General features: G+C 35.2%; 1 protein-coding gene and 1 pseudogene across 1 annotated transcript in view; both read right to left on the reverse strand.

The window, feature by feature from the left end:
• Nucleotides 1-20,512, reverse strand: part of LOC148946825 (cartilage oligomeric matrix protein-like) — a 262,924-nt gene that overhangs the window by 132,922 nt on the left and 109,490 nt on the right. The window contains exons 5-6 of the mRNA XM_089096438.1: nt 14,572-14,655; nt 640-675 (exon numbers count right to left, since the gene is read on the reverse strand). Coding sequence (XP_088952564.1) covers nt 640-675; nt 14,572-14,655 — 120 coding nt within the window. The remainder of the gene's footprint in view (nt 1-639; nt 676-14,571; nt 14,656-20,512) is intronic.
• Nucleotides 14,800-20,512, reverse strand: part of LOC148946826 (uncharacterized) — a 30,629-nt pseudogene continuing 24,916 nt past the window's right edge.

A 20,512-nucleotide genomic window follows, 5' to 3' on the forward strand; every position in this document is an offset into this window, starting at 1 on the left:
CAAACAGTTGAATTATACGAGAAAAAAAGGAAAGTTATGCAAATCCAATCGAATATTATAGAAATATAGAAGAAAATTTGTAGAAATCATGATTATAGGATGTTGGCTTCTGTGTCATGTAACCTCCCGTATTTGCAGTCCTGTGTGCTGTCATGGATAACATATTCTTGAAAATTGTAATTTCCGGTATAACAATGCGAAGAAAGAGGTAGTGCGTAACCTGGAGTACACTATTTTTAACTTATGCTAGCTTTAATACAAGTTACACAAGTTTTTGTTTGCTATTTATAATCTAATTGTCAAATTTACCTGAGAGTCGTGACCTTTGTACTTTTTTGGATTTATTCTTGCATTCAAGACCATAACAACATTTGGCCATGTTTAATTGTTTGGATCTTTTGCCAAACTAATAACTTACGGTAAATAATTTTGATCGCCTTAGTGAATTGTTTCGCAATTGAGCCAACACTGACAGAAAACTAACCGATTATAAGTATACAAAATGTGATTTCAGATTAAGCAGCATATTTAATCTCAATGTAGATACTACATTTTTGGCTAAGATATTCATTTTATTTGATTTTCCCAGCTTTTTGGTAATTTTACTTTTGCATATGAGAAAAGCAAAAGGTTTCTTACCTCTCTCTTCATCAGTATGTACGATCGGAATATCACCTGAAAGTAAAGTGAAACGAAGTTATGGTCTTGAGTCAAATAAGACGAAAGAGAGGGGAATGAAAACACAGTTTTAAAAACAAGCTCCTCGTTTTATTGTGGATATAAAATTGGAATTTTGACGATTTTGAAGCTTGTAATGGTCATTTCTAAATAAGCTGTTGTATCTCTATTTCTCCATCACCTTTCATATAGAGTCGCTCCTAAAAGGGCTAGGTACAAAAAAACTCACATATTAATAATTTCCGATATCAAAATGTTCACCATGCAGTGGCACCAAGACAAAAACGTAATGGCGGAAGTTATTTAGATATGAGTTTTTAATCGTTTATGTTTTAGCTTTGTTTTTTCCTTTTCTTTATATGTTTTTAACTTACTTTGTTTTGTTTTTCTTTCTTCCTTTTTTAGTTGCAAAACGAGTAGTAATGATTCTATTCTTAATACCTTCCCAACCTAAGCAAGACTTGGCAGCTTCCTTGCTCATCATGAGCCCTACTCCTTGCCTATGCACTCCATCCTTCCTGCCTGAGTAAATAAATTCTATTGCACCAAGATTCATGTTTTCTACCTCTGAGTTATGAGTTTCTGAAACTCATAGCAAGTCCAGTTCAAAACATATGTCTGAATCCATCAGTCAAAATGTCAATACGATGGTTGTTTTTATTATTGTGAAATTCCAAGTTGCAATTTTCATATTTTTTACATCATTGAAATTATTATGGCCCCAGGAAAAGCAATGGGTCCTAAACCAGTGTAGTACAGGGACTATTAAGTTTTCTCAAGGATACACAAAGCACTTAAAAGCCGGCTTAGAACTGGATAGCAGAAAATCCCTGGGACCTCCAGTATGAATGGATGCTTTGTGCAATTCTGGGCCCCTTTTGGTCACAACATGGTTTTCCACACATGGCGTTGCATGAAGCATAAGTTAAATTAAAAAAAAAAACAAGTGATAACAAACGAAAAATCTTAGGCAAAAATATAAGAGATACGGTAAAGAATACGGCGCCGGACTTTACGTTCTTACCTGCGGCGCTGATTTCTGTTTCATGTCCCTTCAGCCAGGAAGTGTAATGGGTCGTTGGGGGCCAGCTATCCTTTGCTTTCACACACCCTTCCTGTTTACCTTCCCCAGATTTCTCCAGGTGCTCATTTAGAGCTGGGTTGGCTCTGGCTCAGCTTACAGAGTCACGCCACTGACCCCCGTTCCAAACCATAACCAGTGACACCAAAATCGAAACTCTGTCTTCACGGAAAAGAATTTCAAGTCTAGCGTGCTAACCACTCGGTTAAGATGGAATTATTAATAAAATTAAAACATTAAAGCTTAAAATACGCCAAAAGAAGAGAAACATTAAAGAAACAAGCTAATAACAAGCGACAGTAAAAGGGAGCTAAAAATAAGGGACAGAGGGACATTATTTATTTCGGGAGAGAATTTAAAAAAACGTAATTTTACAAAGGCGCTAATTCTAATTTAAGGTCATTTAAAATGTTGAAGGGACTGATTGAGGAAAATGTATCACGGATAATTGTGATTGGAAAACTAGGGGAAGTAAGGATCGCAACAGCTAAAGAAAATGGTATAGAACAAACGACAGTGAGAATCCCATAAACGAAATTTTGAAAAGTGATCTGTGGTTGGAAACTGGAAAAGACGTAATTGTTATCTGTAACGCGTTAAGAAATTAAATGAGATAAGATATGAATCTAAACTCATAAAGCAAAAGGCGTGGAAAAAACTTTCTGAGGTAAAGATGAACAAAAATGGACAATTATAACCTACGGTTGGTAAACGAGGAACAGCGATGACTGGCCACAAAAACGATCTAAATATTTCAGGACGTTAAAAAAAAATTCGTATTTTTAACAGGTTGGCTGTATCGAACATGTGGTGACATCATGCCACCGAGAGAAGGCTCAAATTATCTACAGTTGTAGGACGAGTCAAAATGAGATTCATTATGTAAAAGCCTGCCGCGTCCCGTGGCCCGGCAGCTTTGCCGCCGGGCTCTCACTACTATAAGTAATATATACAATATATATATATATATATATATATATATATATATATATATATATATATATATATATATATATATATATATATATATATATATATATATATATATATATATATATATATATATATATATATATATATATATATATATATATATATATATATATATATATATATATATATATATATATATATTACGTCCTTGCAATACTTTATATAAGAAATGTCGCTGTACCAAAAATAGAAAGGTCTAATATAACTCTTACATAATTTTACAGGGAAAGGTATATAAGCATCATAGTAAACCCACAGGAATACCAGTTCTGTTGAAATCAGTGTGTAAACCTACTGCTATTTGATAAATACATTGTATTCTGAAGACTTTGAGCTACTGAAGCATTCTGGCCGGTTGTGCCACCTATTTTTAAGGAGGTAAATTTGTCTTTTATTTGAACAAAATGACTGGCGATTCCAAACTAAAAAGGATTTAGGTACATCGCATGAGTCAGCATGAGTTTTTACTTAAAAAAAAATCACTGAGCGGATTTCTGTATATCCAAATTTAGTTCAATTGATAAAACTTCTTAGGTGGTCTATTTAAAGTGAAGCACTGCAACATTCACTTAGAAACTACGACAGGAACATGTCAGTACAATTGGTAAAATTTCAAGCCCTTATAAGTATTACCTATACTTCCAATTAAAGATACGACTAGCGAAGGAACGAACTTTGATAAAAGTTCATTTAGCAATAACACGTTGAATATTTTAGGATATTTGTTTCTTTTTTATTTTGTTATTGGTGTTATGTGTCAGCATTCCTTGAGAACATCCATGGGAAAACAGTGAAAAAAGGCGACACGGTGCCGTAAAGAAGCTCTTAGAGCTACTGCACATACTACTACTACACTTGCATTTGGAACATATTAAAGCGGAGAGAGGAGTCAAGATACTAGGGAATGACAACTATACCCTAAACAGCAATTAGCGGCGTTAGCCCCTAAAAATAGCCCAGCAAGTAACACAAAGAGCTCATATTTGGTCTGTCTTAAGAATCTTATGCCCACATTTAGTACGAAATAATCAGTTTTGCCTTCCCTGGGAAGTCAGTAACTTGGTATTTGTTGCCCACCAGTTAGAACACATTTAATAACAGATCATGGATATTTTAATCAGTGATATTCCAATCTTTGGGAACATCATTTCCAAGTGATTCTATTCCGTTATAGAACATTTACATATCTTTAAATCAAAACGTAGTTTAGGATGCATAAAGTTGTTATCACTCTGGTCGGTGGGCAAAGAGAATGAACACAGACCTAAGAACAGTTTATATCAAAATTTGATTTTTATTCTCTTTTTTTGCCTTTTCTAGAGGCTACAAAACCAACATCACTGATTCTCTCCAATTGTAATTAGTTCTTCTCCCTTTATTTTCCCAAAAAGGTTAATTGCTGCGATGGCATACAACTATTAAGTTGTATTAAGTTGTCTTTTTCCTGATGTATTAATTGATCATAGGCAGTGCGCTAGCGCTGCCTAAGTAAAGAACGATGTGGGCACAATGTGTTTTTTTTTTCTCCATATCCGGGCGCTTCGTATCGAAGGGCTCATTCGATTAGAAATTGGAGTGGGTAGTGCCCTTTTTAATTGTCGAAAGTGATTGGAGGGAAACTAGCCCCCTCCACCGCCCATCATTCCTCCAAACACATCCAATCAAAATTTTGATATAGCAATTTTGTTCAACGTAGTTTATTTCCATGTAGAAAATATGTTTTTGAGGAGGACAATTCCCTACAGCCCTCTGGGAAAGGGTTTCAAGTCGTGCCCTGGAGGCATATAAGGTTTTTATAGAAGGCGTTGTTGAAGAAATTTCAAAAAAGGTTCATTTGATTTGAAATTCAAACAATAGTGCCCTTTTTAATAGTCGAAAGTGATTGGAGAGCAATTAACCCCCCCCCCCATACGCCCGTCATCCCCCAAACACATCCAATCAAAATTTTGATATAGCCATTTTGTTCAGCGTAGTTGATTTCCAGATAGAATATATCTTTTTGAGGAGGACACTCCCCCACAATCCTCGGGGCAAGGGTTTTAAGTTATGCCCGGGGGGCATATAAGGTTTTCCCAGCAGGCGTTCTCGTAAAAACTTCAAAACAGGCTCATTCGATTGGAAATTCAAAGGGCTAATGCCCTTTTTAATAGTCGAAAGTGATTGGAGGGCAACTAGCCCCCCCCCCCCCAAGCCCATTATTCCCCTAAACACATCCAATCAAAATTGAGGTAGCCGTTTTTTTCAGCGCATTTTATTTGCAATTATAGAGTATATTTTTGAGGAGGACACACTCCCACCACCCTCAGGGCAAGAGTTTTAAGCTGTGTCCTTTTTGTAGTTATGGTTTTTACAGAACGCGTTGTCACAGAAACTCCAAAAAAGGTTCATTTGATTGGAAATTCAAAGGGCTAGTGCCCTTTTTAATAGTTGAAAGTGATTGGACGGTAACTAACCACCTTCTCACGCCCATCTTTTCCCAAAACACATCCAATTAAAATTTTGAGATAGCCATTTTGTTCAACGTAGTTATAAGTTCTGGACATTAGGTCTTTGAGGATGACCACCCCCTCACAGCCCTCAGGACAAGGGTTGTAAGTTATGCCCTGGGGGCGTACAAAAGTTTTATAGAACGCGTTGTCGTAGAAACTTCAAAAAGGGCTCATTCGATTCGAAATTGAAATGGCTTGTGCCCTTTTTAATAGTCGAAAGTAATTGGAAGGCAACTAACACCTCTTCCACGCTCACCATTTCCCCAAACACATCCAATCAAAATTTTGAGATAGCCATTTTGTTCCACGCCGTTAAAGTTCAGGAAATTATACCTTTGAGCAGGACACTCCCCCCACAGTCTTCAGAGCAAGGGTTATAAGTTATGCCTTGGGGGCGTATAAGTTTGTATTGAAATTTTTGTCGTAGAAACTTGAAAAAGGTTTCATTCGATTGGAAATTCAAAGGTCTACTGCCCTTTTTAATAGTCGAAAGTGATTTGGGGGCAACTAGCCCCCCTCTCTCGCCCACCTTTTCCCCAAACACATCCAATCAAAATTTTTTGATAGCCATTTTGTTCGGGGTTGTGGATTTCCAGATAGAAATTATGTTTTTGAGGAGGACACTCCCCCACAGCCCTCAGGGCAAGGGATGTAAGTTATGCCCTGGGGGGCACATAAGGTTTTTACTGGATGCGTCGTCGTAGAAACTTCAAAAAGGGCTCATTCTATTGGAAATATAAATGGCTAGTGCCATTTTTAATAGTCGAAAGTGTTTGGAAGGCAACTAACACCCCTTCCACCCTTACCATTTCGCCGAACATATCCAATCAAACTTTTTTGATAGCCATTTTGTTCCCCGAAGTTTGATGTTAAAGAAACTATATTGAGCAGGACACTCCCCCCCCCACAGTGTCCACGGCAAGGGTTATAAGTTATACCCTGGGGACATATGAGGTTTGTATTGAAATTTTTGTCGTAGAAACTTGAAAAAGGGCTCATTCGATTGGAAATTCAAAGGGCTAGTGCCCTTTTTAATGGTCAAAATTGATTTGGGGGCAACTAACCCCCCTCTCACGCCCACCTTTTCCCAAAACACATCCAATCAAAAATTTTAGAACGTAGTTGAAAGTTCTGGAAATTATGTATTTAAGGATGACAAACCCCCCGAGTCCCCAGGGCAAAGGTTGTAAGTTATGCCCTGGGGGCATATAAGGTTTTTAATAAAAGTGTTGTCGTGAAGACTTCAAAAGGGGCTCATCCAATTGGAAATTGAGAGGACTAGTGCCATTTTTAATAGTTGAAAGTGATTGGACGGTAACTAACCCCTCTCTCACGCCCACCATTCCCCAAAAAACATCAAATCAACATTTTCAGATAGCCATATTGTTCAACGTAGTAGAAAGTTCTGGAAATTAGGTCTGTGAGGATGACTACCCCCCTCCCCTCAGGACGAGGATGGTAATTTATCCCCTGGGGGTGTATAAGGTTTTTATTGATAGCGTTGTCGTAGAAACTTCAAAAGGGCTCGTTTTATTGGAAATTGAAAGGGCTAGTGCCATTTTTAATAGTTGAAAGTGATTGGAGAAAGACTAAAGCCCCTCTCACGCCCACCATTATCCCAGACACATCCAATCAAAATTTTGAGATAGCCATTTTGTGTAACGAAGTTGAAAGTTCTGGAAATTAGGTCTTAGAGGATGACAACCACCCTCACAGCCCTTAGGGTAAGAGTTATAATTTATGCCCTGGGGGCATATAGGAAGTTTATAGGAAGTGTTGCCGTAGAAACTCAAAAAGGGCTCATTCGATTGGAAATCGAAAGGCCTAGTGCCCTTTTTAATAGTCGAAAGTGATTGGAGGGAAACTAATACCCCTCCCACGCCCATCCTCCCATTTGACTTTATGTTTAAAAACTAAATGTTGCCATAAGATTAAATCAAAATACACTGTGTTAATACTAATTCCCAATACGACATCTCAACAGTATCCCAAGAACGACTGAGGGTATTATGTTCAAGCTTTCAGGGATGCTTTTGCTATTAAGATTTAACCAAATCAAAATAGCGTAAGTGTATCCAAGCTATCAAAGAAAGTAAACAGATTTTTTTTGCGAATCATATCAAGTTTTCCATTTCAGGTCAACTAGAGGAGGTATGAAACTAAATTAAACACTTCTATTTGTGTCCAGATTTTTAAGAGGGTGTATGCTGTTAAAAATTGCTGGAAAATTTTCTCCAGCATACAAATACCAGGCCAAACTATATATTTTTAAAAAAAAGTCTTTTTCTCTGAAAAGACTACGTCAATATGAAACGAACAGAAATTAAATAAGAAAACTTTTCCACAAAATAAGTTTTTCAAAGAAAAGTAAAGAACTGTATTAAACAAAAATTTAACAAAAATAAAATCAAATAATCTATCAAGCGTGAAACTACCACAAATCAGCATCGATAAATAAATGAAACCCAAAACGAACAGAAATTAAAATAAATAACCGAGTCAAACTCAAAACGAGCAGAAATCAACATGAGTTGGGCTCAAAACCCCTATGCCTTCCCAAGTGTAGGACATTATTGGCACTTCAGTTAAAAAAGTACGAATAAATGAGCATTGTCAGTTTAATATACATATGCTGATATTTAGTAATCAAAATCTTAATATTATTTGATTTATTAAAGTTATAAAAGTAAAAACATTTATGTTTTTTTTCAGTAAAGTGCGAATTATGTTCTGGTTTTAGGAAGACATAGGGGTTTTGAGCCTAACTTATGTTAATTTCTGCTCGTTTTGAGTTTGACTCGGTTATTTATTGTAATTTCTGTTCGTTTTGGGTTTCATTTATTTATCGATGCTGATTTGTGATAATTTCACGCTTGGTAGATTATTTGATTTTATTCTTGCTCAATTTTTATTTAATGGAGATTCTTTACTTTTGTTTTAAAAACTTATTTTTTGGAAAAAGTTTTTTTAATTAATTCTAAATAAACGGTCTATTCAAAGGAGTGTCAAACTTTTTGCTTCGTGTACATCATATGCATGGAGACTTGGCGCCAAACATGGATAAAACCCGGAAACACGCCTGGTAGCAACAGACATAGTCCAGACACGTGGCAAACAACACATGCATGGTCTGGGATGGGAAGTTCGCTAAAAAAAATTGCCATCAGTGGGAGTTGACCACACAGCCTCCTTCAAAACTAGGCGCTGTACCCTGAGAGTGTTGCCAGTTCAAAGACTTCCCCCCTCCCTAAAATGGGTAATTTTCATGGTTCTTACAGGCAAAATCATATTTCGTAGATTCAAGATATATCTTTAATTTCTTAGGCAACCAATTTTTACATAAATATAGATTAATATGATTTTTTTATTCAACAAAAACAATTAGTTTCCGTTAGAAAATCTTCTACCCTCACGTTTTTAAGTTTTACTACTTTAAAAACGGTTATGCTTGCCGTTTTCGGATTTTTCATGGAATTAACGCACCTAGACTGAACTTTTGGAAAATTTTGAATTCGAGATATAAAAGGTTCTCTTGGCCAAAAGGTTCTCTTTGGGCCAAACTGTCAGTTGTGGTGACTTTACTTTTCCACACCTTTTTAATTAATATTATGATATAATTGAATAATTATTAGGCTTAATAAATTAAAACGGCTTTATTCACGTACAAAATTAAAAGTAGAATTTAATTTTGTTTTAAGTATGCTCATTTGTTTTATCTTCGTAGTTATTATAACTACAGAATAATTTTTCACTTTTGCCATTTTTGTCACCTTGGTACATTTTAGACATTTCTCACTTACTTTCATGTAGATTTTATTCTATCAAGAGTGCCGTTCCACGGCGACTGAAAATGGCAATGTTTCTGATTTTTCAAATTGAAATTAAATGAGGAAAATTATTAAAGGTTTAATGTCTTTTTGCTATAAAAATCTTTATTTTTCAACGATAAAAAAAATAAACGTTGGGCAACTTTTCCGAGGAGCCGGGGACATTTTAATTCAAACAATTGAATGTTATGTACAATATGCACTGTAACTGTACAATTATGTTTTTACAATCGAATTGGCCGCTAGAACAACGGGCCGTATCAAGTGTGTACTATAGCTTTTGAATAGTTGAGGATCCAGTGAGGCTCAACGATCTTTCATAAATTAGTCTAAACTTCTAATAAATACTAATTTTGAAGATTAGCTACTCGTAAACCCTATTGAAATTTTTACGTCTGACAAGCCTTTGTTTCAGTACTTTAAGCCACTTTAGACATCTTTGTCAGTTTTGATGCAAAAACAATTATTAAAACCGTGAACTACCCGAAACCTAAATTTGCGTACCTATTTGTGCTTAGTGTTATTTAACAAAACCTCACTGTGATAAATTGTTTCTAAAATAAAAACAAACAGGTGCTCTTTTTATTTTTCCTTTTGTTTTATATATGATTCATAAGATGCCATTAATTTACTGAAGGAAACGAGAAAGGAAGGTAGATTATGATAAAAACAGAAACTTTACGTGTACTTTAAAAACAAAATATGGAATGGGAAGTAGCCAAAAATATATTTATGTGTAACAATATATACAGGGTTGCCACCGTCAGTAGGATTTTACTAGATCTAGTAAAATAAAAAAAAATATAGTAAATTTAGAGGATCTAGTAAATTTCCCGAAATCTAGTAAAAAGTCATGATTTGTAGTAAACAAAGCTTTTGTTATTTTCCATGAATTCAGGGGGAAAAAATTAGCGTCCATTCATTATAAAATCTGATTCCGATTGCGTTAGATATTATGGCTACTATTGCTCTCATTTTTGCGATTTCGCGTCAACCCTAGCACTTAAAAATCTCTACTTTTCTCTCGGCTTCTTCTTGATACTCGCTTTGAAAGGCAAACTATTTAAAATCAGGACTGGTATGCCGGCTTAATTTGTTTTCAGAAAAATTTCCCTGACTCTCATAACAGCTGCTACGTTTGTTAGTTAGCCTTGTCCCTTTTTAAAGACGCTGCTTGAAACGAACTTTTTCCATACTTGCCCAATTTCTTTCTGACTCTCTGCAGCTTGCCCCATTCAAGTGCTGCAGCAAAAACAGTTCTTGATTTTGTCGGTCATCAAAACTAAAAACCGGAATAGGCTAAATGTCTCGAGTGTTTCGTGACTTCGTCCCTGATGAAAACGAAGCAACTTGTTCTCAGGTCGTCAAGTGGAGAACATGACTGGGTGATCGAATGCGATTTGACTCGGGTAATCAAGAAATGTAAACAAGTAGATCCCTTCAGTCAGAATTCGACACTAGTGGATACTTTAAATTCGGATGAGGCCGAGGACGATTAAACCCTTTTAAGTGCGACTTTTTTTTTAGTTGTGATTACATATTTTACTTCTTACTTGTCAATTTGTATGATTTGCCTGAACTGAAGAATATTGACACAATGTTATTTTTTTAAAACTAATTATTGTATGTTATATAAATTTTCTTTTTCTTGGCAGCCCTAGTCCAATTTGAGGCGCACTTTTTAATTTACATATTTTTACAACTAACCCGGTAGCCGATTACGTCATTTCAGTTTTGAAGTGGCATAGATTGTATCGGTTTTTGATCCCATTGAATACGAACGAGAGAGAATCTAGAAAAAATCAGTTTAAAAATCCTAAATTAATTGCTTTAAAATTTGCCAGAAATCTTTGTAAGCAGCTTATCCCTTATTTAAAGACCAGCCCAATTAGTGTTTTAAAAGTGGCAAATTTCCTTTTAAAAATGCAAAATTGAAGGGTTTGGATTTCAAACCTAAAAACAGAAACTGGGGACAAATTTCAAAACCATCACTTTCAAACACACCTCGGATTCTAAGCACTCCATCGCCTGAATTGCTTCGTGAATAAGAGTTGTAGCTGTTTTTCTTCGTTGATTGTTTTTTTAATTTTTAAATACATCTGAATTTTATAACTTGAAGAGCATTGATAAATTTAAAGCCGGGTGTCACCAGCAGGATGTCCAGAATCTAAGGGCCAGGGTGGCAACCCTGAATATATAAGGGGATGAGGGAGAATTGGCCTTCTGGCAATAGGTGTGTCCTGCGCTTCGCTTCCTTAGATGGTATATTGGGAATACAAGGCCGAAGACATTTTGGTGATGAGAAATTGTATTCAATTTTTCACTCCCGGAAGAGACTTACAGGTTTGTTTGATTTACTTCTTGGACTTTGAGGCACTTGTCATTTTTGCATAACAGAATTTTTTTTTAATAGCTTCTTATTTTACTGTAGATACTTTGCGTAAATTGCTTCCTATTACCCCTCTCCCAACCATGTCTTTGTATAAATTATCAACAATTCCAACAAATAGTTATATTAACTTAGTTTACTATACGGCAGATAGTGGGTGTATGAATTCGTTTTTGGCCAAATAAAAGCGCATTTTAAACTTCATTCCTTCAGTTTACTCTGGGAGCAACATCAATTAAAGCTAAGTTAATAAAATGAGAAAATAATTTGGTTGTCGTTATAGTCCCTTTTTCTTAGTGGAACTGCATCATCACTATTTACTTCTTCTAAAACCGAATCTTAGCCTCTGTTGTATGTAACTTCGCTAACTGAAATATAGGGGAGATTTTGAGGATTATGAAAGTGAAGATGAAGATTTTTATGGGGTACTTTGGGGACTATCAATTGGAACAAAATGAAAACACTGAGCTGTGACTACTGAACCACAATGGTCCACCCATCAACAAAGTGTCCATAGAATATTACTCTTTTATGTTTTTTAAAATGATGAATTTAATGTACTAATGGTTTCCTCTTTGTTTCTTAGAATTTCTGCGTCTTCGATTTATTGCACTTCTAACACAAAACTTAAGTACATGAGATTAGGTACAGCGCTATAAGTACATGAGGGAAGGCGTCACAACATGTAACCGTCAGGAGCACTAACGTCAGGACATCGACAAAATCCGTCATAACATCGACATAAAATCCGTCAGAACCACTAACCGTCATAACATATAAAATCTTAAAACTTTAGTTATTTGGGGTTTAGGGGGGAAAAGGTACCTAGGTTAGGTTAGGTTACGTACTTACTATATGCTATGCCTTATCCACAGCCCCTGATGTGCCAATATATAGGCAAAAGTTGTTTCTAAACTAGTATATACTTATTACTATTACATAAACTTATAAAAAATTTTTAGATGTTATGACGGTTAGTGGTTCTGACGGATAGATTTTATGACGGTTGGTGGTTCTGACGGTTAGATGTTATGACGTTTAGTGCTTGTGACGGTTAGTCGAAATGGTAGCACCCCAGTGCAGGAGACACCGGATGTAAGGCTTGGAGATCTGTGTACATCCAAAAATCAATGTGAAAACCCCTTGTACATTCCAGCTTCAATTTCTATTTTTGTATCTGCCGTAATTACATTATAGCAATAACAATCCATGTCAATTGAATTCATACGATTGATGAAAATAACGTTCCTAATAAGGTGAGCGAATGGAAGCAATTTACACTATGCTAACTTAGGGCGTTACACAAAATAATTCAGTATAAATATGTCACGTGTTTTAATTAAAACTGTTTGGACAATTATAGAATTCTTTTCTTCGACATAATAACAACAATACCGTCTCATGCTATTCTACGTATCATCAATCATATAATTAAAATTCGTGTTTTGATGTAATGCCTATACCACATTTACTGAAACATGAGATGAGCTTGTTCAGAAAAACACACGCGGTTCAATGAAAGAGCTAATTAAATTTAAAGCCTATTATAAGGTAACGGCAGTAGAGTAGAAACTCGGATAATTTTATTTTAAATGATGCAACGCTATCTATTTAACGTTGGGGATGAAAAACACATGGATTCACTTGTGATTTAGCTCGATTTTTGCAAATCAAAAACTCTTTGCATTTTTACTTTAGAGGCTTTAAGTAGTTTTTTAGAATAAGACAAAAGGGGCTGTAAAATCCAACAGTTGTGTAGCAAAAAATGTAACATCATCTATTATTATGGAAAATAAAATATGGGATTATAGAAAAAAGGCCGCCCACCTAAACTAACCACCTCTATATATATTAAATATTTATTTAGAATATGCTGGCCAAGTATTTAATCTCCCTCAGGCTAAGCTGTTTATCTCCGAGTGGACACAGAAAATCGGTTTCATTACAGATCAAGAAAAAAGTGTGGTCGCTATCGCATGCAAGTACTTCTCTATGTCTTCACAAAATAATTCAAGCCTTACGAGTAAGGAAGAGTTGAGATTAGGAGCATACAATTGTAATACGTGATTCATCGTTCTTCAATGCCTCTCTCAACTACGAGAAAAACCTGCCGGGAGGAAAAAATACCTCGTTCACCGTAAGAGCAAATTAATGTTAAAACCTACTTGGCCAAAAAAACTTTTGGCCAATATAGATAAGGATATACATCTAAATATACATAAAATGAAAACTGGAAAAGGTCTGCAAATGTTACAATTTTCTGAATAAGAAACAATTCTTAATAGATGCTGGATAATGAGTGGAGCAAGTCACTTTCACCATTTCAATAGACAGGCGTGTCCCAAGCATTATCGCAATGTTAGAACAAAAAGGAGAGAAAAAGTTTGAGAAAAGGGAGAAAAAAAGGAGAGAGCATTCATACAAATAGGATCAGAGAGTCACTGAAGGCAATTTCGGTTTCTATGTAGTGGTAACCTGTAAGTAGAAACAAGTGTTTTTTTGACGGCTAGTTGAGTTATTTGCTCTATGATCCCTTGGCAATCCCCCTGATGACATTTTACGAGATATCGCTAGGTATATATATATATATATATATATATATATATATATATATATATATATATATATATATATATATATATACATACGTGTATGTGTGTGTGCATGTCTTAACACACACAAAACAATATTGAATATTAACAGCTTGACACAGTAATTTCATTTTTTAGGTATTCCTTATTGTGTTTTTCTTCACTTGAAACTATTATTACTATTAATGGTTTGAAATCATGCGTATCATCTTCATTTTTTCTAAGCTGTTTCTTATTTTTGAAAACATTTTCTTCGAAATTTTCTTCGGAATAATTTGAATATATGATAATATATCATATATTACCGTAATCTGTGGCCGTTTCCAGGGGAGGGGAGGGGAGGTGGGAGTTAGCCCGTTTGACTTGTTAAAATGTAACAAAATATATATGAACAAAACTTTTTTGCGTTTTGTATTTTTTTTGTTTATATAATTCTCGTGTAATATCAGTGGATCTGGCCACACTTAAAATTTTGGCTATCCATGGACAGAATTCTTTACGAACAGCAATTTTTTTTACTTACCTCTTATGACGTTTACCGGCTGAGGAGACTGCGAAAATAACGGACATTGTTGACCATATTTGTTGCTGCAACGAACCGTAGATTCTAAAAAATAAGGGAAAACGGTAAGAAGAAAAGCGGTACACACAGAGGAGCAGATAGCTTTACAGATCTTTCCGATAAGTACGACATTAGAAGAAGGTGGGACATTTGTATACCAATGTGGCCTGGTCTGATGTTTGACATATTTTATTTCTTCTTTACGTCTAGCCTGAGCATCATGGGTACCAGCAAGGGGCAGGGGGCCAGGCCCTTTAGAAACTTTGGACTATATAGTAATTATAAGGAAACCAAAGAAAAAAAAGCAGAATAGGGAAAAACCATGGAAAAAATGTTTGTTTCCCCATTGTTGGCTGCCTGCCAATAGTTTGTGACCCATAATAAGCAAAATATCAGTTCTAATTTGTGACTGAGTGACCCCTAACAAGTTTCTAGTCTAGTGCCCTTTTTAATAGTCGAAAGTGATTGGAGGGCAACTAACCCCCCTCTCCCGCCTACCTTTTCCCCAAACACATCCAATCTAAATTTCTAGATAGCAATTTTGTTCGGCGTAGTTGATTTCCAGATAGAAATTATGTTTTTGAGGAGGACACTCCCCCACAGTCCTCAGGGCAAGGGATGTAAGTTATGCCCTAGGGGCATATAAGATTTTTATAGAAAGCGTTGTTGCAGAAACTTCGAAAAAGGCTCATTCGATTGGAAATTCAAAGGGCTAGTGCCCTTTATAATAGTCAAAAGTGATTGGAGGGCAACTAACCCCCCTCTCGCGCCCACCTTTTCCCCAAACACATCCAATCAAAATTTTGAGATAGCCATTTTGTTCAACGTAACTGAAAGTTCTGGAAATTAGGTCTTTGAGGATGACAACCCCCCACAACACTCAGGGCAAGGGTGGTAATTTATGCTCTGGGGGCATATAAGGTTTTTATAGAACGCGTTGTCGCAGAAACTTCAAAAAGGACTCATTCGATTGGAAATTGAAATGGCTAGTGCCCTTTTTAATAGTCGAAATTGATTGGAAGGCAACTAACACCCCTTCCAAGCCCACCATTTCCCCCAACACATCCAATCAAAATTTTGAGATATCGATTTTGTTCCACGCAGTTTAAAGTTCAGGAAATTATACCTTCGATTAGAACATTCCCTCCACAGTCTTCAGGGCAAGGGATAAGTTTTTATTGAAATCTTTGTCGTAGAAGCTTGAACAAGGGCTCATTCAATTGGAAATTCAAAGCGCTAGTGCTCTTTTCAATAGTAGAAAGTGATTTGAGGGCAACTAACCCCCCTCTCACGCCCACCTTTTCCCCAAACACATCCAATCAAAATTTTTAGATAGCTAATTTATTCCATATAGTTGAAAGTTTTGGAAATTAGGTCTTTAAGGATGACCCCCCCCCCCCCACAGCCCTTCGGACAATGGTGATAAGTTACACCCTTGGAGCAAACAAGGTTTCTGCAACAAGTGTGATCGTAAAAACTTCAAATAGGGTTCATTCGATTGGAAACTGAAATGACTATTTCCCTTTCTCACAGTCGAAATTGATTGGAAGGCAACTAACACCCCTTCCATGCCCACCATTTCCCCCAACACATCCAATCAAAATTTTGAGATATCCATTTTGTTCAACGTAGTCGAAAGTTCTGGAAATTAGGTCTTTTAGGATGATAGCCCCATCAGAGCCCTCAGTGCAAGGTTTGTAAGTTATGAAAAACAAATACAACTTAAAAACAATAGGGAAATTTTTTTCCAAGACAGTGCAATTTAAATCGGTTAATATTTCGACCCTATGCCCAAGGGCCTTCTTCAGCACAACAATAAAGAAAAAATATATATATAAACAATTTACATTAAAATACGAAGTTTAAAACTAAAATGCTCTTAAAAACTTTTAAAACAGCCCCAGCATCCTTACTTCAACGAAGTTCAACCAGGAGTGATAAATAAAATGATGAGAGAGGAGGAATTCATTCAAATGAAATAATATGAAATTATTAACTGCAAGTTTTCAAAGCTAATCTTGCTTTTTTAGCAGCTAGTCTTAAAGGCCTTTTTGTAACGGGTTCAATACTATTGTCAATTGGTTTGATAAAATATTTTGTTAGATCATTTTTAATTAGATTTGAGTATAAAGAATTCAGTGAATATTCTCCTAAGTCCCTATTTAAGGAAATATTTTTATTTATTTTGAGCCTAATTTCGATAGATTCCCGAACTACCTGTTTTATCTCCAAATCACTACTAATGAGAGAAGATCTTTCAAAACGTATTGTGTGGCTGGGGTTATCAAATATATGGCTAGCTAAAGCAGAATCAAAGGAGTTATTAGAACTATTAGCAATTAACGCTTTGTCTATGTCTTCTTTATGCTGGTGGATCCATTTTCCTAGATTCTGATGAGTTCTGCCAACGTAGTAATTGCCACAATCGCATGGTATTTGATAAACCCCTCTTTGGCGAGTACCTGGGGTTTTATCTTTACCGGAGTTTAAGAAATTTGTGATTTTAAAATTATTAATGAAAACTAAATAGAGATTGTTTTTTGTGCAAATATTTTTAATTTTTTTTTGTGATTCTTGGGATTTACGGAAGATAGATTATATTAGAGGGTTTTTTTGGAGCCTCACATTGTGAAATATCGTTGATTTTACGAAAACGTCTTTTTAGTCTACGGTTAATCGTATTATTGACAAAAGGAATGGGGTATCCGTTGCCAAAAAGAATATCTCTGATAAAATTTATTTCTGCTTTTATGTATGAATCGGAGCAAGTATTCAGGGCACGGTCAATGAGAGAAGTTACAACTGCTCTTTTAACTTGTGGGGGGTGATTTGAATTAAAATGAAGATATGTATTGTTTTTTGTTGGTTTTCTATATATAGTGAAGTCCAAATTATTAGTATTAAAGATAATTAGCAAATATAAAAATGGTAGTTTATTTTCAAATTCAATTTCTAGGGTAAACTGCAAATTTCTATCATAAGTATTAAGATGATCTAGGAAACCCCGAAGTCCAATTTCCCCATAATTCCAAAGTGAAATTACGTCATCCATGTAACGACCCCAATATACATGTTTTAAAAAATAAGAATTTAATGCCCAATTTTCAAGGTTCTCGACATAAATATTATTCAGTAGGCCGGATAGAGCTGCTCCCATTGGTAACCCATTTATTTGTTGATAAAAATAATCACAAAACTGAAAATACATTGAAAAATTATTACAGATTTTAACAAGATTAAATAAAACTTCACCATCAATCCCTGTCGCTGAGTCTTCGATTAAGTGATAATTTTCTTCTATTTTGTTTTTTAATAATTGCTCAGAAGTAGCCACATCTATATTCGTGTACCTGGAAACAATATAAAAACTACTAACTATTGTGTTTTCTGAAATACTTGTGTTATTAAGTTTTTTAACCAAATCTGCCGAATTACTAATGTAGCAATTTTGTGAATACAGTAGAGGTTTGAAAGCTATGCAAAGCCATTTTCCAATATTGGAAGCGCGGGCTTTTTGTACATGCTACGATAGGTCTTAAGGGAATACCTTGTTTATGCAGTTTTGGTAAGCCGTAAAATCTTGGACAGAAACTACCACGGGGGTAAAATTTGTTGTATAATTGTGGTGTGATTTTACCATTCTGTTTTAGCTGCTTTAATTCATTTATAATATTATCAGTAAATTGATCAGTAGGATCATGAGTGATCGATTTAGGTGTACCTCTGTCTTTTAAAAGTGAAAAGATTTTGTTATCATATTCTGTCGCATTCATGACAACAAGTGAGTTGCTTTTGTCTGCTTTGGTTATTATAATAGATGGGTCTTTGCGGAGGTTAAATAGTATTTTTATGTCGTGCATATTTTTTTGTGTGAAAGTGGTAGGAGACTTAGCCTTTTTTGGCTATTATAAAGGGTATTTATGAGACAAGACCTAACTTCATCAGGGTTTGAAACAGATGGGTAGTATTTATGCAAAGCAGACTCTAAAGAGGAAACTATATCCGCCATGGGAACCTGCTTCGGCAGAAAAGAGAATTTTGGACCTTTTTCCAGTGTTTCGATTTCCTGGGTTTCAAATGTTCTAGAAGAGAGGTTAAGAATACCGGGTCCAGGAGTGAATCTTGGAGAATAAATACGGTTTCTCTCGAAGATTCCTCTCTCAATTTTTCCAATTTTGTATAAAGTCGTTCCTTTGACAAGCGAAAATCATGGAGAAACAAATTCCTTTCTAATCTAACAACTTGAGAAAAATCAACAGTGGACAGGTTTTCAAACAAAAAATTTTCGATAGATTTTCTTTCTGAAGAAATGATATGTCTTTTTTGCTTTTTGTCCTTAATAATATGGACTAAGGTTTTTAACTATAGTGTATGAGCAAATTGCCCTTCTTTCCGGGTATTTAGATGTAGTTTATATCTTAAAGACTTTGGAATAAGATTTTCGTTTCTGCAGGATTCTAAAAATTTTTGTTAAATTTTGCAGATCGGTTACATATGAACCGATCACTCATGATCCTACTGATCAATTTACTAATAATATTATAAATGAATTAAAGCAGCTAAAACAGATTTGTAAAATCACACCACAATTACACAACAAATTTTTACCCCCGTGGTAGTTTCCGTCCAAAATTTTACGGCTTACTAAAACTACATAAACAAGGTATTCCCTTAAGACCTATCGTAGCATGTACTAAAGCCCCCGCTTCCAATATTGGAAAATGACTTTGCACAGCTTTCAAACCTCTACTGTATTCACAAAATTCCTACATTAGTAATTCAGCAGATTTAGTTAAAAAACTTAATAGCACAAGTATTTCAGAAAACACAATAGTTAGTAGTTTTGATATTGTTTCCATGTACGCGAATATATGTGGCTACTTCTGAGCAATTATTAAAAAACAAAATAGAAAAAAATTATCACTTAATCGAAGACTCAGCAACAGGGATTGATGGTGAAGTTTTATTTAATCTTGTTTAAATTTGTAATAAGTTTTCAATGTATTTTCAGTTTCGTAATTCTTTTTATCAACAAATAAATGGGTTACCAATGGGAGCAGCTCTATCCGGCCTACTGGCTAATATTTATGTCGAGAACCTTGAAAATTGGGCATTAAATTCTTATTTTTTAAAACATGTATATTGGTGTCGTTACATGGATGACATAATTTCACTTTGGAATTATGGGAAAATTGAACTTCGGGGTTTCCTAGATCATCTTAATACTTATGATAGAAATTAGCAGTTTACCCTAGAAATTGAATTTGAAAATAAACTACCATTTTTAGATGTGCTAATTATGTGTAATACTAATAATTTGGACTTCACTATCTATAGACAACCAATACAAAACAATACATATCTTCATATTAATTCACATCACCCCCCACAAATTAAAAGAGCAGTGGTAACTTCTCTCATTGACCGTGTCCTGAACACTTGCTCCGATTCATACATAAAAGCAGAAATAAATTTTATCAGAGATATTCTTTTTGGCAACGGATACCCCATTCCTTTTGTCAATAATACGATTTACCGCAGACTAAAAAGACATTTTCGTAAAATCAACGATATTTCACAATGTGAGGCTCCAGAAAAACCCTCTAATATAATCTATCTTTCGTACATCCCAAGAATCACAACTAAAATAAAAAACATTTGCACCAAAAACAATCTGTATTTAGTTTTCACTAATAATTTTAAAATCACAAATTTCTTAAACTCCGGTAAAGATAAAACCCCAGTTACTCGCCAAAGAGGGGTTTATCAAATACCATGCGATTGTGGCAATTACTACGTTGGCAGAACTCATCAGAATCTAGAAAAACGGATACACCAGCATAAAGAAGACATAGACAAAGCGTTAATTGCTAATAGTTCTAACTAGACCCCGAAGCCGCGC

Source organism: Artemia sp. Qi Xiang Cuo, chromosome 11 (genome assembly GCF_049724085.1).
Source record: "Artemia sp. Qi Xiang Cuo chromosome 11, ASM4972408v1, whole genome shotgun sequence".
NCBI lineage: Eukaryota > Metazoa > Arthropoda > Branchiopoda > Anostraca > Artemiidae > Artemia > Artemia sp. Qi Xiang Cuo.